This window comes from Phyllostomus discolor, chromosome 4 (assembly GCF_004126475.2).
Source record: "Phyllostomus discolor isolate MPI-MPIP mPhyDis1 chromosome 4, mPhyDis1.pri.v3, whole genome shotgun sequence".
NCBI classification, from domain to species: Eukaryota; Metazoa; Chordata; class Mammalia; order Chiroptera; family Phyllostomidae; genus Phyllostomus; species Phyllostomus discolor.
The window spans coordinates 4,073,367-4,095,660 of NC_040906.2; the positions used below are offsets into that span (position 1 = coordinate 4,073,367).

At 60.6% G+C, this 22,294-nt stretch overlaps 1 protein-coding gene across 2 annotated transcripts in view; it reads right to left on the minus strand.

Moving 5' to 3' along the window:
* Positions 1-1,095: 1,095 nt before the first annotated feature.
* INPP5D (inositol polyphosphate-5-phosphatase D) overlaps positions 1,096-22,294 on the minus strand; it is a 107,456-nt gene continuing 86,257 nt past the window's right edge. The window contains exons 18-27 of one of the 2 annotated variants that reach the window (XM_036022692.1): positions 21,954-22,035; positions 21,052-21,141; positions 18,402-18,515; positions 17,068-17,150; positions 14,415-14,502; positions 11,339-11,488; positions 10,196-10,292; positions 8,117-8,383; positions 3,457-4,051; positions 1,096-2,349 (exon numbers count right to left, since the gene is read on the minus strand). In XM_036022692.1, the coding sequence (XP_035878585.1) occupies positions 2,347-2,349; positions 3,457-4,051; positions 8,117-8,383; positions 10,196-10,292; positions 11,339-11,488; positions 14,415-14,502; positions 17,068-17,150; positions 18,402-18,515; positions 21,052-21,141; positions 21,954-22,035 (1,569 nt within the window). In that variant the 3' untranslated portion in view covers positions 1,096-2,346. Of the gene's footprint in view, positions 2,350-2,626; positions 2,785-3,456; positions 4,052-8,116; positions 8,384-10,195; positions 10,293-11,338; positions 11,489-14,414; positions 14,503-17,067; positions 17,151-18,401; positions 18,516-21,051; positions 21,142-21,953; positions 22,036-22,294 lie in introns of those variants that run through there. The other variant, XM_036022691.1, reaches the window with a different exon arrangement.

Here is a 22,294-nt window from a genome sequence, read left to right on the forward strand (position 1 = left end):
ACCTGTGTTGGAGCCTCGGCGAGAGGCACGAGGGGCACTGAGCTCGCTCAGGCCCCCGGAGCTCAGGACCGAAGGTGACAGGGAACCCAGCGTGCACCCCACTCTGCCACTCACCCCAGAAATGGCGCGGAGGACCTGAGGTCCGTTCTGGGTGGGGGCGGGAGCTCGAGCTCTCTGCTCTCGCCCCCCTGCATGCCAGCCCACCCAGGCAGCCACTGGGCTCCCAGGTATCCATGCCCTGCTCCTCAGGGGCAGATGATGGATGTTGGGGGATCGGCTTAAAGGAGGTCAGGGCATCTCAAGCTGTGCCTCCACCCCGGCCCTCGGCCTATGACATCAGAAGGCTGGTGCCGAGGGACTTTGGTCAGGCTCTGTGTGTGGGGACCAGGAAGGGAGCCTGCGGGCTCGGGCATCCTGTCTGAGCGGGGGAGGGGCTGAGGTTGCAGCGGCTGCCCCATCCTGTCTCTGCCAGTCTCCAGGGGCCACTGCTGAAGGGCAGTGAGCGGGCTGCCCCGTGGCTGCCCAGAGCACCGCTCCTTTAAGCTCTGTGTGGCGTCTCAACCGGAGCAGGGGCCAAGGAGCTGGAGGTGGGGGGGACGGCAGCCCAGGCCAAGGCCCCCAGGGCACACTGGGCGAAGCCAAGCAGCACCCGCACTGGCCCCTTGGGCTGGGGGCCTCTCCCTAACCCGTGGACAGGGCAAGCTGCCCGAGAACGCTGGGAGCCGGAGGCCTGCGACCCGAGCGTTGTTTATATGTGTTGTCGTTGGAGCTTAGCGACCAACACTTCCACAAGCCGTGAGGAACGTGGGCGTGCAGGACAGCAGGTGGTGAGCGAGGGGATGACACTGGCAGAATTGGGGTGGCTGCAGGTGCCCCGAGTCACGCAGACACGCGTGACATCTGCAGGCATTCTGGGCTCGGGCGGAACTTCAGGCTGGGTCCGAGCGGTCCCCTCTGGCCAGCACAATGCCGGCCCATGGCCACAGTTAACCTCAGCACCCTCTCCTGCCCCCCCGCCGCCGCCGCTCCGCAGCCCAGACGGCCTAGAGGCGCTGCCTGTGGTCGGGCGCCAGGAAGAACTGCCACACGGACGGGAGCTGGGTGAGAAAGGCACTTTATTGGTCCCACAGACTGACACACGACGAGGGGACACGGGGTGTGTGTCCCGTCTCCAGCACTCACACACACACACACACACACACACACACACACACCCTCCTGGGTTTGGTTTCCTACATCAATTCTGTTACGTGGAAAAGCAACACAAAGAAAGACATCACCGACCTATTCTAGTCACGGAGGGAGCGGGGCCCAAAGCCACGAGCGCTCGAAGAAAAGGCTGCCGTCTGGGAGCCGGGCGCCGAGAAGCCCGCCCCCCGCCCCGGGCAGCCAGGTGGGGAGCTCAGGTGCAGGGGCAGCAGCGGAGGCTCTGCTATTATTAGCATGATGAGACAAGCACTGGGGGGCCTGGCTCACCCTGTGGCCTGGTGGAGGTCACCCACAGCAGGGAGGGCAGGGAGGGGGGAACGGGGCCTGGTGGAGGCCTGGGCTGAAGCTGGGCCTCCCCACCAAAGTCAGAGCTGCTTTTCCTCCTTCAAAATAAGAGCTGAGGGGACCCAGGCAGACCCCTGGGCTGGACACCAGCTCTGCCCAAACCCCTGGGGCTCTAGCTAAAGCAGTTTTTGTCACTGAAGCTACAACTACAAGGTCAGGTTCCTTGTACCCTGAATGAGCACTCACTCTTCAGCCACCTGCAGGCCGGGCCCTGTGTCACTCCGGCAGGGTACCGGCCTTAATTTTTAATGCTTTGCCCAAACCACTCAGGACGTGCTGTTCTGAACTGGGGGGTCCGGGAACGTGGTTTTGGTCGGCTGAAGAAGACTCAACTCACAATGTTTGTGAAGCACTTAGCAGGCGCCTGGCACACGGTGAGTGCTCGATACACACAGCCATTATTATTATTAATATTATTATTATTATTTATATCTCCACCCGGAAATCAGCATTTCAGTTCCTTTCTTCAAAAGCAGTGACCGGAACGAGGCTCTTGGGTCCCAAGTACCGAGATCAAGTTGGGGGCCCAGGTGCGCTGGGGGCCCAGGTGCGCCGGGGGCTCGTCGCTCACCAGGTGCGCTTTTCCTTCCAACCTCCGCATGTGGGACAAGTCCCGGAGTCCTGGAGCCGGCACACTCCACTGGTCGCGCAAGAGCAGGGCCTCTCCTGGAAAGAGTGAGGCCCTGCACAGGAAGCTGGGGAGGAGGGGCCGACAGGAAGTCCCAGGAGAGCGTCGGAGTAGCGGGGCGCGGCTCCTGGGGCTCTGGTCTTGCTGGCAGCTCACCGGGCGCTTCACTGCGGGCCAAGGACAGAAGGGGTCAGTCAGGGTTGCATTCTCACCGGGCCAGGTCTGACAGAGGGTCCCCAGGTCCCTGCACACGGTGCGCTGGGTCGGGGTTCCTTCGTCAGAGCGCTAAAGAGAGCCGACACTGAGTACTGGGCTCTAAGTACTTCAAGCACATTCTAATGCGTGCACATCATGTTGTGTGTACACATGGCACACACACACACACACACACACACACACACGACTTAGATGTCAGCTACAGCATAGAGTAATGGCGTACAAAAAAACTGAAGCCTCCTCACAAACCTATGAGGCAGGCTCCCCTAAGAGCCCCCTTTTTATAGATGAGTAAACCGAGGCTCAAGGCACAGGGTCAGGAGGTGGGCGCGGGGGACTTACACCCAACACAGTCGGGCTCCACAGTCTTATTAGCACTGTTAGTTCTGCTCGAAAAGAAATCTATTTTAAGCCCTGGCTGGCGTAGCTCAGTGGATTGAGCGTGGGCTGCGAACCAAAGTGTCGCAGGTTCGATCCCCAGTCAGGGTACATGCCTGGGTTGTAGGCTATGACCCCCAGCAACCGCACATTGATGTTTCTCTCTCTTTCTTTCTCCTTCCATTCCCTCTCTAAAAAGAAATAAATAAAATCTTTAAAAAAGAAAAAAAGAAAACTATTTTATAAAAAGGAAGGGAACAGTGCACCTGAAGTGTCCACAATCCTGGGAAATCTTCAGTACGAAGACTAATGACATGTAAATGATCTGGGCGGGCTCAGAGTTTATCCACAGTCCCTCCTATAACCCTTTCACTCTTGGAGCTGGGACCTTCATGACAGCCCAGGGTTCAAATCCCGGCTCCACCCCTTCCTCATGGAACAGCTCCCAACACCACTGTTTACTGGAACCCACTCCTGGGCTGGGTTATCATGATCATGCACATTCACACACATGTCCATGCATGCACGGGAGCTCCCATGCACACAGGTCCTGGACACAGTGGTTGTCATACATGTGCACATGCATAAACATGAGCCTGAGTGCATGCACTCCTCAGTATGGTGGTTGTGTCGCTTGCATGTGCACACACACACGCACTCCCACACGCACCCCAGCGCACCTGCGTGGTAGCCCTGCTGAGCGGCGAGTCCTCGGGGGGCCGGTGCTTGCCCTGGTAGGGGAGCTCGGTGTTCTCGCGGTAGTCGCGGCCCTTGGAGTACTGCAGGTGCAGGACTGCCGGGCTCTTGACCGGGAGGGGCGGCCGCGGGGCCGGGGTGGGCAGCGCCTGCTGGCTCTGCTCCGACCTGGAAGGCTTGACAGGCCTCTTGGCTGGCACTGGGACCGGGGCGCCGGCGGGGGCCTTGGCCTTCCCCTGGCTCTTGTCCCCAGCGGCCGGCCGGCCCTCGGCTGAGGTCGAGCAAGTGAAGGAGCGGAGCCGGGGCGTGGGACTGAGGAAGGACGTGGGCGTGGGCACCGGCTTGCCCACCCCCTTGCTGCACTCGGCCTCCTGGGCTTTGGAGAGCAGGATGCTGGGCGACAAGGACCCTGTGTCTGGGCACGGTGGGGGCTCCTTCCTCAGCATCTTGGGAGACTCCTGCTCTCTCCTGGGAGCCGGCTTGGGGAAAGTGCTCACAGACCCGTACAGCGGGTTCTCGAACATCTCAGGCTTGGCCAGCTTGGGCTCCTCCTGAGGCAAAGGTTCTAGGTCACCAGGCCTGCAGTGGGAGAAAGAGGAGACAGGGGGGAATCCCATGGGCCGATGGCGTTTGCTTCAGGGGCTGGCAAAAATGTTTGGCAGCGGAGGGAGGCGGCAGCTGCACGACGTTGCGAACCACTGAATGCCACCGAGTTGCTCACTTTTCAAATGATTAATCTATGTTACGTGAGTTTCATCTCAATTAAAAACAAAATTAAACATGAAAGGAAGAGAAGCTGTGTGACTCGTAAGTTGATGATCACACAGGTAACCTCCACTGTCACTTGGACCTTTTCCCCTATAAAAACTGTTCACAGGACCCTGGCTGGTGTGGCTCAGTGGACTGAGCGCCAGACTGCAAAGCAAAGGGTCACTGGTTCAATTCCCAGTCAAGGCACATGCCTGGATTGCAGGCCGGGTCCCCAGTAGGGGGCGCACAAGAGGCAACTGAACGTTGATGTTTTTCTCCCTCTCTTTCCCTTCTCTAAAAATAAATAAATAAAATCTTTAAGAAAAAATTTTAAAAAATCCTATTCACAGGGAAGAGTGGGCTCACATGGCACCACCAATTCAAAACCAGCCCCTCTGCCCTCTTGGGACAAGCTGGTCCTCCTCAGCCCTGCCCCCCGCTGCTGCTACAGGCCTGCCCTCTTGGTCCCCACCCCGCCCCCAAGGATCCCGCAGCCTCTCTGACGTCTCTAGCAAATTCGGCTCTGACCCCTGGGGAACGGAAGCCTTACTTACAGGTGACCAGACACCCTCAGCCCCCATCTGTGCTACCTGAGGGTCCCAGTTCGAGGAGTTTCCTTTAACAGACGTGGAGGAGCCACTGACAAAGGAGTCAGCCACGAACGGGACAAAATCTGGACTCAGGAGGCCCACATTCCTGACGGACACGGTGCCCTCCCCAGCGGGGTCCTGGGGACTGCGGTTCCTCCCTGGCCTCACTTAGAGTGGGGGAAAAAACCCCGTGGTCACAGGGGCAATCCCAGGGAAGCTGGAGCCAGGGACGAAGCCAGCAGCGAGCCAGTGGGCCTGCTGCTGACGAACGGCAGGAGGGAGCGCCCAGTCGTGGGCCGAAGGAGTGGAACACGCCGCTGTTTGCGGGTCTCCTGATTTCTCGGGGCTCTTACTAGACAGTGGGGTTTCTGCCGAGCAAAGGAGGAGAACCAGGAACACCAGGAAGGGGGACCCATTTTACTTTGTGGCCAGTGGCATAATCTCCTGGGGGTGGGGGGGGTCTTCTGGGTCCTGCTTCCTGCAAGGAGGAGGCTGCTGTGGAGAAAATGTGGGTCCCTGGGAACCCACTGACTGCAGACCACGCTGCCTCTGACCCACAGAACGTGTCCTGACACCCAGCTCAAAGGCGCTGAGCAGCCAAGGTCAACAGGCTCTTTGGGGAGTACAGTGGGGGCTGGGGGGGACAGGGCAAGATGGCATCCTTGCCCAGGTGCCAAGGAGACAGCATGACAGGGGGCGTGGGGGAGGCTGGCCTCGGGGACTCGCCGATGGAGGCCCGACTGCAGACTCAGTTTTTGGCTCAATCCCCTTTGGAAAGACCTGGAAGCAGTCGCATAATGAGGATTGTCGGAGCCTTGAAAGAAGACTTTGGAAAGCCACCCCTCAGCCCACCCTCTGTCCTCGGTCTGGATCCTCGAAGACCTCGGCTGTGAGTTGGCCCAGGGAGGAAGGGGCAGGGGCGTGCAAGCAGCGCCAACCAGAAGCTTCTAGCGAAGAGGTAAGAAGGAGAAAAGGACAATGAGCAATCTGGCCCCTGACAGCCACTCTTGGCGACCCAGCCATGAGTGGGTTCACCCCGAGAATCAGGGGCGGGGCCGGGAACGGGGCCCTGGATGTAATCCTTCTGGGGGTTCCAAAGCTCAGTCCCCACTCTGGGAGGGGCTGCTGTCGTTGCCCGAGGGGAAAGCTTGGTCAGGTCAGGGGAGGCTAGGAAAACCACAAAAAGATGGAAAAAGCCTTAGTTCCACGGCCAGAGGTGAAAGGAAACCGACTCCCATCGCAGGCCACGGCTGTGGAGTAAGCGAGCCAGTATGCAGGGCACAGAGCTCTTTCCCGCGGCAGAAGGACTCCGCCTCTCGGAGGCCGGCGTTGGCTCATCAGATGCTGGCGTTGGGGCTAAAGCAGCGAGGCAGCCGGCAGGGCCTGGGAGCAGCCGTCTTTCTGACTGACTAACCACACGGCCTTGGTCCAGGGCGAGCAGCTGTGCAGGTGCGCCCAGGACTCCAGGGTTCCCCGGGGTGTGGGATTCTTGGGGCAAACCGGGATGGCCGGTCATCCTACTAGGGTGTAGGGGAATAGTGGGGTGATGTGGAGGAGGCTGGTGACACCCCCTTTCCCGTAGCCTTAGCTCCGGCTGAGCCGGGGCCTGCACAATTAAGCAGGTTGCAGGCAGGGGTGGGGGGGCTAACTCCTCTAACCCACCCCCCAGGTGAGCGGTGAGCTTAAAACACCACCTGGGGCAGGGCCTACCCACAGATGTCCCCGTTCTAAAGCGGTCTCCCATGAAACTGGAGGGAACACCCCCGCCCCGCCCCGTTCCAAACTGTGTGCTACGCTCAACTGGTTCAGCACAAAGACACGCTAACTTTGGGAACTGAGAAACACTCCACTCAGATGGTCCCCTTGTTCCAGGAGGTTGTCCACAGGCCGGTTCCCTGGGCTGCCGAAGAGACAGCTTTGCTAAACGGGCACCTCGGCGCCCAGCGCGGTGGCCTCTACCCTCGCTTTCGTTCTTTCTTCCTCCTGAACACCGCCGACACCTTCTGAACTTGGGGGCGCAGAGAGGGCCGCGGTGGGCTCGGGGCACGCCTCCCTCCTCATCCTCTCCGGCCCCCTCCCGCCAGCTACCTTCCTCCCTGCCACTCATCTGTCCACTTTTACTATTTATTTCCAGAGGAAAAGCTTCAGGAATAAAACTGTAAACTGCCTCTGGACAAAGACGGGAGCAGAGAGAAGAGGGCGACGCTGTCGGACCACACTCCCGTCCCTAGGTCCCAGTAAGGGACCAAAAGCACGACCGAGAAACAGAACCGTCCGTAGAGAGGAACGGGTGGCCCCCCGAAGCGTCACAAACAGCGAAGACAGCCACCAAGGAACAAGACGCCGGCGCTGTTCTGTGCATCTTCTGTCGCTGTCCGTGGAGCTCTGCCCCGGGACTTCTCATTTCCCTCTGCCACGCGCGGCTGCTAGAAACTCGCCCGGCTCCACGCGATGATACTGCTGAGTGAGTCTGCCGGCTTCCGGTGCCCACGTGACGGGCGGCCGTGGCTCCTCCCTGGCTCCCCGCCCCCCCCCCCCCCCCCGGCCCCTACCGACACCTGTAGTTCTTCTAGACACAGGTCCGCCTTCTCTGACCTCCTGCCTTTTCCCGAAGTTTCACGGCCCCAGCCCTTCCCTCTCTGCAGGCTAGCTGCCCTCTCCTGGCCTCGGCTGGCCTTTCCCCGACAGCCCTTAACAGCAGAGCGGGGAGAGCTGCACGGTCACGGGGGAGCAGGCAGCGCGGGGCCGGGGGCAGAGAGGGGAACTGCAGCTGCAGGGGGACTTCCGCACGGACATCCCCACCGTGGCTCCTGGGGGCCTCCGGGGAGCGGCAAGCGGCCCGAGGGTTCACTGGTTCTAGAAACGCATTTTTCAATAAATGTAGTTTTAACACGAGGGCACCCTATGGTGCTGTGTATAACTTGCACTCTTTTGCCCACATTTTTGAGGGAAAAATACGCTATATTATGCACGGGTGTAATGAGTACGGTCCACGGGTATAATGACCCCGTGTAGAATGCACACAAAAACGTGGGTGCACATTTTTTTATGCAAGGCAAAAAAAATACAGTCTCTTTCTTGACAGTATCTTTAAGATGCTCTATTTAAAAAGCCTTTCCAGTCACACCCACGGGGTGGGACGACAAGTCCTTCTCCGGTGCCCGTGGCGTTCCAGGCCCCGGGGATGAGTCAGGGATGGAAGCGGACACCGCCCCCGCCCCCCTGCAGCTGCCGTCCCAGGGCTGGGTCCCCAGCAGCAAGGGCCCGGGGAAGGGACAGGCCTGGGGGGGGGCGGTGCGCTCACCTGGACTCCTGCGTCCTGGGGCAGGGGCCCCGGGTGGCCGTGGAGGACGAAAACTTCTTGGGCGATACGGGCGGCTGGGAGGGCGGCGTCGGAGGGCTCTCCCCCCACCCAGGCCCCAGGGAGGGGTCCTTGAGCGGCTGGTCGTAGCTCCAGGCCGTGGGCTGCTGGTCGGGGGACAGGGCCTGTTTCATGTGCCCCAAGGGCCCCATGCCGATGTAGTTGGGGTTGATGATTTCGGTGACGCCGGAGCCCGTGCAGAGAGGGACCCTGTGAGCGACACACACGAAGGCCCACGTCAGGTCTCCCCTCCCCTCCCCTCCCTGCTGTGGGCCAGTCCCCGCCTGAGGACGGTGTCTTCTGATGTTCCTCAGGATGTCCTCCGCTCCCTCACTCCACCCACTCACCCGTTCGTTCATTCATTCACACAGCACAGCAGTGTCGGCAGGCCCGGGAGCGCCGGGCCCGGGGCCAGGCAGAGAGACATGGCTATGAGGGAGGCAGCGCAGTCCCTGCTCCCCCGGAGCTCAGGTCTGCTGGAGGAGACCAGCCAGACCCGCTCAGGGACTGGGACGCCTGGCATTGCCCTGGTGCCAAAGTCCAACTGAGTCACCGAAGAGGCAGGGCGGGGCTGGCAGGAGCGTCAGGACCCACCGGGCCCAGGGTGGCCGGGGAAGCCTGCCTGAGGAGGCAGGCAGGAAGGACGGGGGAGACCACGGTTACTGCTATGGCCCTGATGGGGGAGGGGCTTAACCGCTCCAGGGGCCGCCGGGGGGCTCAGCGGGGAGAAGGGAGTGAGCGCTGTCGAGGCCGGTGGGGCCGAGTGGCTGTGAGGGAGGGCAGGCTGGGGAGGAAGGCACACGGGGCGTTCCACCCAACATGTGTCAGCGTGCACGTTGGGGTGTGAGCGTGAGAATGGAAGTGACCAGGCGGGCATTTGAAGATGAGGGCACAAAGGTCAAGGCTGGAGCCTCACACACAGTCAGAGGGCAGTCAGAGCAGACGGCCCAGGCCCGGGCGAGGTGACCTGAGACACCAGCCCTGTGCCGCCTCTCTTGGGGACAGAACCGTTGTCCCTCTTTGTGAGACAGCGCTATCTATCGTGAGAGCGAAATACCGGAGCTCTGAGTTTCCAGGTTACAACGACCCTCCCGGTGCCCATGCCCTCAGCCAGCCTGGTTCCCCGCCTGCGTAGGCACTATTCACGCTCTCACCAGTGAAAAGGGAAATGACCTGCAGGCCTACACTGACCCTGACCCTGGAGCCGAAGGTGTGTGTGAGAGACATGACGCTTTTGTCGATGGGGTAATAGCGGAGAAAAGGATCAGAAGGGGATACTCAGCACCCATGGCTACGGCCCCAGCCCCCAGGGGTTGGACTCAGACGAGGGAATGGTTTGGGGATGTGAGTTCCTGTGTTCCCCGGGGCGGGGGGGAGGGGGCCGTGGCGTGGGTGAGAGCCGGACGGATGGACAGGTGGTGTAGGGACCAAAGCGGCCAGCACGCTGGGAGCTGCAGCGGCTTCTGGATGTCCCTTCAGTGGGTGAGCAGGGGCACAGAGACCACCACAGCCTTCGCTGGCTTCATGCTGGGGCTCGAGGCCCCACCAGAGCTGAGGTGACTCTTACAACGTCCCGTTATTGCCAGTCCTGGCCCTGGCAAGAGCAGCCTGTGTGTGTCCCCCTACCCTGCCTATGGCGACTTCTTCCCTTAGTAACGGGAAAGGGTTTGCTGCCCACGGGGCCAAGACTGCCGACGTCACCCGTCCACGGGGGACCTGGCCACCGTTCCACGCAGCCGCCTCCACAGGTGTTTTCTGTCTGGGCTGTGAGTGCCTCAGTCAGGGGCGGCACCTATCTGCCTTGGTTTCTCCAGAACCTGCACACAGTAGGTGCTCCACCAAGTCACATGAATTCCCACAGGGCTGCAGGTTAGCAGCCCGACACCTCGGAGCTGGAAGCAGGACAGCGCCTCTTGCTCTCCGGGCCCTCGGTTTCCCTGCTCCCCCCCCCTCCGCTGGGTTCTGGGTCTGCAAGGCCAATCAATTGTCTGCAGGGAAACCCTGGCAACCCCCCTGCTCTACCTGTTGGTGGGTTCCCACTGCTTCATGGGGTCGTGGCTGGTGAAGCTCTTCAGACACCGGGGCCCGCTGGCCTCGTCCCGCTCCGTCTTCACGAAGTCTGCAAGGAGAGGCCGGGACAGGGCACGTGAGGACCCAGCACGCAGAGTCCGGGCCAGGAGGGCGGAGGGTTCTACGGACCAGCCGGAGCCAGGCGGTGGACACCAGCTACCCGGGCAGGTGGGCTCTGCGAGACTTGGAGGCCTCATGGGAGTTCAGTGATTGATTAGTTCTGTCTGCCATGGCTCCAGAGGGAGGAGAATTGGCACCTGGGACCCAGGCAGGTCATTTCACGGGACACTTCCAACTTTTGTCCTTTGGTGGCAAGGGATAAAACGGGCAAATTATTCTTGGCAGATCCTAATAAAACAAATATACAGCCCCGGCTGGTGTGGCTCAGTGGACTGAGTGCTGGCCTGCCAACCAAAGAGTCGCCAGTTCGATTCCCAGTCAGGGCACGTGCCTGGGCTGTGGGCCAGGTCCCCAGTAGGGGGCGCTGGAGAAGCAACCACACATTGATGTTTCTCTCTTTCTCTTCCTTCCCCCTCTCTAAAAATAAATAAATCACTAAAAAAATATATATACATAACAAGTGACTCCCCCAGAGCTCCTGGTGCCAAAGCCAGCCCCCTCAGGGGTTTAAAGGGCAGGTGGGACGTGTCTTCACTTCCAACTCTTGCGTACGGCTGCAGAGGTCCCCTCACTCACACTCAAGGTCCTGCTAGAGAAAGGAGCTCCCGCAGGGCAAGGGGGTGGTCCCTGTCCGTGCGAGGCAGCACCCCAACGGCCTAGCACCCCGCAAGAGTACTGGGTGCCGGACAGTCCCCAGGCAGGGAGCCCCCCTGCCTCACTGTCACGCAAGGCAGGACCCCATCACCTTTACAAATTCTGCCCAGCACCGGGCTTCCCCTGGGGCTGGCTGCTTCCTCCGTGTGCGACCTTCAGCCAAGCACTCTCTGTGGTTCCGTGTCCCCGCCCACCACACAGGGACGATTCGACAGCTTTGCCGAGAGGAACCGCACTCCCGTGGCTAACCCCTCAGCGCTAGGGGGGCGGGGGGGGGGCGTGGGGATGGAGGGGGCGGGGTTGGGGGTGGAGCCTGCTTACCGTACAGCTTCTCCCTCATCTTGCCCTGGGACGTCTGCAGCTTGATCTCCCCCCGGAAGTGGCCCGTCATCTCTCCGTGGTGGGTGAGGGGCGTGTAGATGGGGAGCTCAGTTTCCGTGGCCTCTAACCGTAGAGCAATGCAGCCCTCGCCTGGGGACAAGAGTTGGGTCAAGACCCCACCGTTTCAGGGGACACACACCGCGGATCTGGCCCGGAGAGTTAGCTCTGCCACCGACGATGGGCTTTCAAAGCGATGGCCAGGGCAGGGACCCTCGAGTCAGCCTGCGGACAAACACGCCCCGGCGACCTGGGGGAACGTGGCCAAGTTGACAGCAGGCCAGCTCCGCGCAGACGAGCTGGTGTGAAAAAGAAATGAAATCACAGAGCATCCAGCAGAAAAACAGAATTAAACCCTAATCTGATGGCTGGAAGGAATGACAACTTTGCACGGTTGGAAGCTGTCAGAAATGACAAAATAAGACTGACAGGGAAGAGGTCAGAAAAGTTTAAAACTTTTACACAGAGGGGGAAAAAAAGAAAAAGAAAACGAGATGATTGACTGGAACCATTCACGGAAAGTCAGCTTCAACAAAGCGGGGTTTTATTGAACTCGCGAGGAACTCCTCAAAATGAAACCCCCAGCTGACAAAGAGGCAGATCACCCAAACAGTCATTTCACACAAAAGAACTGTTAGCTGGCTAATGTCAGTAAAGGGGAACTCATCCAGCCTCGGAAGCCGTCGGCGACACACAGGAAGGCAGCACACAGGGACCCTCACGGCCGTGAACTCTGCCCAAAACAGAAGGAGGGAAGAGACGCCCAGCGAGCGCCGGCCCGGCCCAGGGAAACCCACGTGCCCTGGGAGGTGGCAAGGTCGGTGCGGGCCATCGGCTTCATAACAAGGGCCAAGGATCACGACCATGTTCACACCCTTTGACCTGCAAACAGAGTAACTCGTCCTAAAGAGATGGCCCCAAACAATAAAAAAAAAAGTAGCTTCAGGAGAATAAGAAATGCCCCCGCCCCCACATAGATCCATCTCGGCATCACTGATCACACTAACAAACATCACCGGCAGGAACAGTAATAAAGGGAACTTTTAAGAATGAGGAGACAGCACACCCACGGAATATTAGGAAGCCGTGAAAAAGCGACAATCGCAGAGACCATGGGGGAGAATCACGGAAGTGGGTCTTACTGAATACAAGGTGAGGAAAGCAGCATATAAATGGCATCTCCGTGATGATTAGAGAGGCAGAAACCTGCGTACGCGAGCGAGAGGGTGCGAGCACGAAGCCACAACAGAAAGGACCGGTGCAGAGAGAGGGGAGGGGGACGGACCGCCGGTGGGTGTTTTTCTCTGTTGCTATTGCAGCGCGCTCTTTGCGAGCACGCGTTCCAAGGAGAGGCAGCAAAGGAGGCAGACAGTACTTGACCGAGGAAACGGAACCATCAGACCCGAGTTCCTGGTCCCTGCCACCGAGCCTGTGGGTTCTGGCATCCACACGGATGCCAGACGTGATGGACAGGAGATTCGGATCTGGAGCCAGGACACCCCAGGCTCTGCCCGCCCCCCTGCCCTGGCTCCGGGACCCTGTTTCCAGTGCCGTCCTGGCAGGGGGTGAAAGGCATGATTCTGGAGCTGGGCTGCCTGGGCTCGAGTCCAAGGTCGCACTGTAGCTCGTCAAAGCCACTGTGACAGCAGTTTGTCCAAGCAGCTACATGACCTTGAACAAGTCACTTCCTGTCCTCACCTCTGCAACAAGGGCAGTGACTGTCCTCACATCTCAGGGCTCCGGCCGAGTCTGCACAGCGGGCGACCAGCACCCAGGGGCACCCATGCCTCTCTCTGTTCCCAGCCCTCCACCGTCAGCTCTGAGCACCTCCAACTTCCTCCCTCCGAAAACAAACCTCTCCCTGGGCCAGGTTCACACTCTCGCTGGCCTAAGGACCCCCGCTTCCTCAACCCGCCCCCCTGACTGTTCACTCCCTAACCACCCAGGAACGCTGTCTCATCATGGCCACGATGGTCCCCAAGTCGCTCTAAGGGCCAGGGCTGAGTTTTTATTTTGTTGGATCTCTCGGGCACATGGGCCATCATGCCCTTGCCCCCTTCTCAAACCACCTCTGACCACGCCCCCGACGCCACCGCGTCCGGCCGTGCTTGCTGGCTTCCTGGGCCCACCCCTCACCTCAGCGGGCCGGGGTCAGGGAACGGAAACCCCAGCTCCTCAAACCACAACTGCAGGGCCGTCCTCGACACCCCACTTTCCCCAATTCCCAAAGCCAGACCACGCCCCTTCATACCACCTCTCAGGTTCACCCTACCGCTCCATCTTCACCGCCACTACTTGCACCGTGGGCCCCTGTCTGTCCCCTTAATCCTTGCCAACACGTGTGTGAGAGGGAGAGCTGATCACGTGACCGTGTGCCCCGAGGATCAGGTGTTTGCCCCTCGGCTTGTACCTGCAGCTGCCTGACCAGGCTCTTGCCCCCAGCCTCTCCTGGCCGCCTACCCCCTCACTCCTGCTGCAGACACACCGACTAGCCAAGTGCGAGGGCGGACCTGACCCTGGGCTGCAGCCGCGACAGGCTGACGGCGTTACACGGGATGATGTCTCTCCGGCAGCACAGCTGGCGGGGCCGCTGGCCCGAGGGCTGAGCAGTGCTGGGCGGACCTGGGTTCAGACAAGGGCTCGGCTGGCTCCTGCCCCTGTGACTCGGGCAAGCCCCTTGCCCTCGCTGCGCCTCAGTTTTCTCATCTACGAACTGGGAGAACAGTGTCCGCTTCACACGGCCTTGCCAGAACACAATATTTAAATGCCTGCAAAGGGCCCGGCACGGAATCGGACACAGGAGTCTCAGGGCATGGGCGGGGCGGTGGCTGCTGCGGCGGGAAGGGCGACTGACCAGCGGCTGTCCCCTGGCAGCCCCGGCCTGGGGCAAGGAGCAGCAGGAGAGTAGGGTGGGGAACCGAGGGGGGCTTTCTGTGACGGAGATGCCACCGCCTCCCTTACATCAGAGGCCACGGGCGCACAGCAGGTAAGGCACCCGAGGCACCCAAGGGACCCTCACCGTAGGACTCGTCGCTGTCGGAGGATTTAATGCTGATCAGGATGTGCTGGTCCAGCAGGAACTCGGGGTCGGAAATAATGGGCTTCAGCTGCAGAGAGAAGGGCACGGGGTTAGAGGTGACGGGTCGGGGACAGGCAGGCGAGGGTCGCCAGCCCAGAGCAGGGGGTGCTGGAGGAAGCAGGCCTGTGCATGTCGGTATGAAGCACATCCGAGTCTGCCTTCCATGCCCAGAGAGCAGGGAGGAAGCCGCAGGTGCTCCATACCCAGCGAGGCGACGGTGGCCTCAACTTCCTTTCCTGCGCCCCCCTCCCACCATTCACGCTGCACCCCAGGCCCAAGGGACAGGGCCAGACCCCAAACACGCCGCACCGTCCCTGTCTCCCTTGCCCTCCTTTGCCATCCCCAGGGGCCAGGCAGGCCAGCCAAAGGGAAGCGGACCAGGAACCAGGTGTGCGTGCACCCGCCCCCACCCCAGGCCCCCGCTCCCGGGCAGGGTGCTGTTCCAGCCGCAGCCCCTCCCAGGACGGAGGCTGCCGTGACCGTGGCACCTGAGGCCTCCGTGTCCGCCCCCGTGGAGCCCCCCGGTGGGTCAGGACTGTCCTGTGGGTAGGTGGCTCTGTGGCAGCGAGGCACAGATCCCAGGTTCTAGCCCTGTCCCCGACTGCGTTGTTCCAGGCTGTCCCCTTGCTTCCCACCCACAGATACAGAGACCCCTGGCTCGGGCCGGGTGCCATGCTGAGTGACAGAAAGTTCCAGAACAAACGACTGGACATTGCAGTGGGTGCTCCGAGGAATTCTGGGGTTCCAGAGACGCACCAACCACTCTGTTCACTGACTCCCGCTCACGGCCGGGCGGCCGCCTCTGACTGACACCCAGGGCCCGGTGCGGTGGATGCAGGGAGGCCCCACCCCTGGGGGAGCAGTGGGAGCGGGGGGGGGGGTGACATCTGGACGAGGAGTGCCTGCGGGTGCACCCTCACCATGGGTGCAGGGGGCAGCAGAGAGTGCCAGGCGTCTCAAAGGGGTTCGAGAGGGTGAAGTGAGTGGAGGCCGTGAGAGAGGCGGTGTGGGTCTCGGGGGGGGGGGGGGCAGCAGAGAGTCAGGCCCCCGAGGGGCTGTGGGAGCAGATGAGGCTGGAGATGGAGAGGCGCTGGGGGCCAAGCCGAAGGGCTTGGGCTCACCCTGTGGGCCACCAGGGAGTTGGCGGACAAAGGAGGGTGTGCCAGGAGGAGACGGGCATTCCAGCAAATTCCATCAAGCTTCTGGATGCCTCGGTGAGAAGACGGGAGCATGGAGACAGCTGGGAGGCAGCGGCAGGTGGAGAGGAGGGGACAGAGACAGAGCATCGGGTCTTGGCGGCGGTCAGGATGTGGGGACGGGAGCACCCTAAGGGTCCCCGAAGTGGACAGGGTGCAGCAGGGACTGGGACGCTGGCCTGGCTTGAACACAGGAAGAAACAAGCATTTGGATGCTGTGTGGGGGCAGCTGGGGGAAGCAGCAGGAGGGTGAGTGGCGCCCAGATCCACCTGGATGCAGGTGAACCTGAAAACAGCCCAGGACGTCTGACAGCCACGCCCCACCTCGTGGAGGACCCCCCATCAGAGCGCACCTGAACTGGAATACTGTGGTTCGGGTGCGGCCTCTGCTCCTGAGACGGCATGGCCTCCGTGAGTGTGGCCCCAGAGCTGGTGCCAATCACCAGTGAGTGCCCAGCCCCTCGAAACCTGCCTATGCCCCACCGCAGCCTTGGGAGAGGACAGGTCCCTCCAGCTGTGGAAGGCCATCCTCCAAAACTCATCTCAGGTGTCACCTCTCAGGGTACCTTCCAGGAGAGGCCCCGAGACCCTGCCCCAGGCGACAGATCATCCCAGCCTTGTAACTGCCCCTGTGCCACCTCCCTCGCTGTGTGACGAAGACACAGGCCCTCCCCTCCACTGGGCGCCCGGTGCGCATAGCCAGACGTGTTCACCATCAGCCGCACATCCCCAAACCGCCCCGGGTCCCAGGGAGAACGCCGTGCCTTTCCGCAGTGAGGAGGAACGTGTTCCCGCTAAGGTCTGCCTGCGCGTTTTAAGTGGTAGCCCTCTGCTCGCGCGGGCCACGGTCACCTCCAGTTCTCTCTGCGTTCACATCCGCACAGGAGCCCGCGGCCTCCTCTCCACGCCTGCACTTGACCCCCGGAGCCAGGGCCGACCAGGCAAAGGAGCACTCACTCACTCACTGCGGGGGAATCGGGGTCTCGGGGCACGGGGGTCCTGGGTCTGTCCCTGAAGTCGGGTGACCGTGGACAAACCTCTCTGGGATCTGCCTCAGTTTCCTTCTTTGTAAAGTCACGTGGTCAGCCAAGGCGACCTCTCCATCCCTCCCACAACCCCTCACGGGGACTGAAATCCCTTCAGAGACACTGGGGTTGCTGGACACAGGACCACGTTTGGCCCCCGCTGAGCAGGGCACCACAGACCGCCTTAGCACAGGGCTAGTGCCACCCATGGGCGGGCAGGTCTTTGGTGGCCGGGTCCGTGTTTGTCACCAGGAGGCCTGCTCCCTCGGGGCAGGTCCGGCTGGGGGTCTGTCACTGCCCGGCATGGCTGGCCACATGGCTGCAAAACCCTCCTGGGAGGGGGGGCGGGGAGGTGTCCTGTTCTCGCATTACCTTTGGCAGGGTCTCCCCAAACTTCACCACCAGCTCCCCTTCGCTCCCTTCTTCATTGTCCCCTTCCTGGCTCTTGACGAAACCTGTCGGGGGACAAGGGGGACGGTTTTCAGGGAACAGGTAGGTTCCTGGGGCCGCCCCACCTGGGCCAGCGAAGATGCCGTCCTGCCCCTTACGCCTGCAGGGGCCACAGCATCGTTGCTGGGGGGGGGGGGGGGGGGGCAGGTGTGCCGGGGATTCTGTGTTGGTGCAGGGGATGGCCATGAGCCAACGGGGTCTATTTATTTTTAGGAGAATCAGACTTCTCTCCTTAAAGTCTCCTTTGTGCAACAAACCAGGCAATGAGGAACTCGGAGCTTCGCAGGCAAGGAGATCAGGAACGCGACAGCTCTCCCACGCCGCTCAAGAAGGCAGCCTTTGAGATGCTAATTTAAGCTCCCTAATATGCTGTTTCCATAGAGATGTATGCAAATATCTCAATAATTTATTAAAAACCGCCCCCACAAAAGTCCTCACCCTTTTTGGAAGTACTTTGCCCCTGCTGGGTGAACTGGGACCTGGAGACTTCACTGGACGTGGAGAAGGTCTCACCGGGGGCCGCACCCAGGGGAGTCCCAGAAGGGAGGGGGTAGGGCAGCACTGTGCCGGGGGCCAGGGGTCTTCTTCCTGATTTCTGGAACTCTCCACCGTCCCGTCACCAGCTCTCCCCCATCCCGTCACCAGCTCTCCCCCACCCTCCCTGCCCCCCCACTACCACCAACACTCCCCAGACCATCTCTGCAAGGAGACCTAGAAACCCCAGGAGCCTGCCCACACGGAACGGCCTCAGACAGCACGCCTGCAGGTGTCACCTAGAGGGGAGTTCTGTGCTAACTGCTGCTGGCTAAGGGGGGCTCCAGACCCCCCGGGGGAGCTGTCTGTGGTGCAGGAAAGAGCAGAAGACCCCGGGGAAGAGGGGGCGGCTCAGGGCCTGGCATGGACCGCAGGAGCTCTGGACTTTCGCCCAGGACCCTCCGGTTCTGTCAGAGCTGGGCCTGGAGGGACCCTTGTGTGGGCTACACTGTGCCCCGAGGGGCGAGGAAAGGATCCAGCTGCCCCGGTCACCTACAAGGGGCTGGGGGTCATGACCTCAGTGACGGCCCTGTCCCTGGAGTGGAGCGTCTCAGACCCCTGGGGACCACCCCCCTCCACACACCACTGGTGTCCCCCTGTACCCTCTGCCTGCAATCCCACTTCTCTGACCCCCTCCCTGAAATGCACCCACGAGTCCTGTGGGTGCATAGGACCACCCACAGAGAGGCCACGAGAGCAGAAGCAAGTCCCGCAGCCCTTACTCTCCAAGCAGCTCGAATGGAACTCCAGGTAGAACTTGGTCTGGGACTTGGTCTTCAGGGTGGCGAAGCACCTGAGGAACTCGATCTGCCCTTGGCTGTCGACAGTCCCGGGGCCTGGAACAGGTGAGAGCAGAGATTTGGGCCCACGGCGTGCCTGCAGATGGGGCGCTTCGAATGGGCCCCCCAGCACGGCGCTGCCCCCCCCCCCCCCCGGGGCCGGGGACGGCGAGAGTCCAGGGGGAGAGAGGCTGCCCTGAAGCCCCACCGCCACCCACACGGCGGAGCATCCCCAAGGCGGCAACAGCCGCTGCTGCGAACTGCAAACTGGTGGGGACAGTGTGGGATGAGCCACGCGGTCCTGGATCAGAGCTACCCGCGGCTTTGTCACTGGAGCTGCATGGTCCCCGGCCATGTCCTTAAGCTCGCTGCCTCAGTCTCCCTGCTAGTTCCAGCAGACAGAGCTGGTGCGGCAGAGCTGCCGAGACCGGATCCATCTCGTTTCCAAGTTCGGGGCCCCTGCGCTTCCTTCCTCGGGCACAGCCACCGCCCCTCCTGGCTCCAAGCCCCAGCCCCTCCTGACTCCAAGCCCCAGCCCCCCCTGACTCCGAGCCCGGCCGCTCAGTGTGCGCGGGGAACTTGTACTCAGCGCTGTTCAGAGACGACGCTTCCGCTCGTGTCCCCAGGCCGCCTGTGAGCGGGGTCCAGTCCAGTCCACTCACGTAGACCCCGAGCCACCGTGGAGCAAGGACAGACACCCCCTCCACCTTTCCCTTCCTTCCTTCTTTCCCGTCCTCTCCTCGCCCCCAGCTTGGCTGAGGAGCCCCTGACAACCGCGACTGCGTGTATGTGAGGCGTGCGCCGTGACGCGCTGACACGCGTGCCCGTTGGGGAATGACTGCGAAGATCAGGACAACTCACACACCCGCCGCCGTACATCACCCCATTTTTGCGAGGATTTTGGGTGTGGGGGGAACGCTCGAGGCCTACTCTCCGTCAGCTCCACGCGCGCAGTGAGATGGCACCGTGTGATCACCCGCAGACCCCGGGCTGAGGCGCAGACCCCAGAACCTCTTCGTCTCAGAGCTGAAGGTCTGCACCCCCCCGACCTACGTCTCCCCGTTTCCCTCCCAGCCCCTCCCCTGGGAACCACCGCCCTGTTCTGTTCCTACGATCTGTGAGATCGGCTACTGTTTTCCCAAGTTTCCACACGAAGTGATTCCACATAGTGCTTGTTTTTCTGTCTGGCTTGTTTCATTTCACTTTTCTCTCCTTTTTAAAGCGCCAGGGCACCGAGGCCAGGCTCTGCCTAGGTAGACCTTCCAGGTCGTGGGTGTTCGTGGGCCTCTGCTCGGTGCCGAGACCCCCCAGGGGGAGGCAGGCCGGACCCTGAGGATGCTATGAGGGTCCTCATCAAAGGTGTGACAGCAGGGCCCTCCCCATCGGTGCTGCAGGAAGAGAAAGAGGAGATGGATGGGAGCTGGGGAAGAGGTGGAAGGTTCTGGAAAGCCAGAGTGGCCAGAGCTAGGGAGGAGAGAGGACGATGGGTCATGGACGCTTGAGGCGGGTAGGTCGCATTGCTGGGGACCAACAGCACGGGGAGGCGTCCCAGGAAGGCTGCTCCAGCCTTGCCTGAGTCCTCACGGCACGAAGGACACGGCTGGCCAGGCTGTTCCAGCCCGTGCAGGGCCTGCGCGGACCCCCTGAACAGGTCTGGGCTGTCCGCTGGCCACAGGAGTGGGAGTTTGGTGGAGAAAGTGACAACAGTGTCCCCCAATCACCCAGGCCCAGGGCTGGACACGCCAGAGAGGACACCAGGCCCCTGCTGGGGTGACGGTGGCCCAGCCCAAATGACCAGGGCTGAGCTCGGTCATTTGAAAAATCACCTGTAAATCTGAGCATTACTGACTTGCGTGTTTCCCTGACTCGGTATCCGCATCCCGTCTTCTCCACCACACACCTGCCTACACTCACAGTGACTTAAATCTCCTTCGGACTCACTTTTCAAACTTGAACAAATGCGTTTAAACAAGAAGGCCTACCACCGCAAGACGAAGTGGGAAACCAGAGTTGCTTGCCTTGTACAGAAGAGACAAACTCAAAACATACTAAGCCAAATGTGTTACCAAAAACCGGTCATCCGGGTCCTGCCTGGAAGTGTCTTTGGTGGCAGATGCACCCCACTGTAGAATACACTCACTGACCCCATTTTAAAGACTGTATTAAAAGTGAGGCTTCCTGTTTGGCATAGCTCAGTGGACTGAGCGCGGGCTTTGAACCAAAGTGTCGCAGGTTCGATTCCCAGTCAGGGTACATGCCTGGGTTGCAGGCCATGACCCCCAGCAACCACACATTGATGTTTCTCTCTCTCTCTCTCCCTCTCTCTCTCTCTCTCTCTCTCTCTCTCCCCCTTCCCTTCCCTCTCTAAAAATAAATAAATACAATCTTTTAAAAAAGTGAGGCTTAAAAAGCCAACGTATGTGCTGCAGAGAACAGGAAAGTGCTTGGCCTGGAATCGTGACGCAGCTGGGCCACGGGTGTGCCGGAAGGAGGGGGGTGTGTGCAGACCGCTGGCGGCTGCCACCAGAGGGCGGTGCCCCAGGGTCCCCCGTCTTTGTGGACAACAGAGGGACGGACACTGCCCACCACTTACCATTTTTGGAGACAAACTGGGAGGTGACTCCTGCCTCAAACGTGGCAAACACAGGGCTGTGGTCACTTGTCATGATGTCGCTGGTGCTGCCTGCAGGGGAGGGAAGCCGTTTCTGAGCAGGGGAGGAGAAGGCCTTCTGGTCAACCCAGGGCTGGCAACCCCGCAGCAGCAATCACTCACGCTCATGGACGCGTCCAGAAGTTTTGCACTCGTGCTCCCACTGACCTCCCACAACCACGCCCAAAGGTCCCAGTAACAGTGTGTGACACGGTCCCCTCTGTGGCCCAGATATGCCTACGCTCGTTTCCCCTAAAGACTCGTGACTTTTAACATCGATCTCAGAGCGCAAGCTGTGGGGAGTCTCGGGGTCTGAGCGCCCTGCTGCACTGAATGTTTAAGTGCGCAGAGCAGAGAAGTTCCAATAGCAGGAACTAACACGTCGCTTCTCAGAAGAAGCACTCAAGCGATTAAGAATTCCTTCAGCCTATCGTAAACTTCTAGGGTCCATCATTATTTAATCATTTTGATAATCTTCCCATACTTATTTCTTTAAAAGTGCACATTATGCCTTTTTCTTCCATTTAACTTATCTTTAAATCTCCCCAGCTACATGTATGTATATAGTATGTACTAGGAGGAACCACACAAGCTTCCAACATTTGACTACTTTTGATCCATGAGAATCACCACTCCCACACAGGGCAAACCTAATATGCCCTTTTCAGAAGAAACACCTCTATGTTTCTCTTAAAAAGCGCTCCATCACTCAAATGTTACCCAAACCGGAAGATGCCCCGTTGCTGCCCCAGGTGGGAGAGGGCACACCCGCTTCTCCAGGCGGCCCGGCCGGGGCCGCGGGGGGCTCTCCCGTGTTACGGACGGACCTGCGACAGGCCACTCACCGTAGGACTGACACACCACGTGCACCAGCGGGTAGGACTTCCAGAGGACGCGGTCGCACCAGGAGGGCAGGTTGTACTTCATCTGCGAAGCAAAGTCACAAGCTCCGTGACAGGCCCGCGACTCCCAAAGCATGCAGGTGAGTAAAAGAAAAGATGAACGCGTGGCCTCGGCAGCCCTTGAATTCGTCCGCTGCTGGTTCTTTACAGAATTTCCCCAGAGACGGCACCATGCCCCTTCTCTGGCCGCATGCCCCCACACTCTCAGACTCCCTGGACCCCCGCTTTAGGACCAGCCGGGCCCACCGCTGGGCCCCCTCACCCATCCCCCTCCCCGGTTCAGC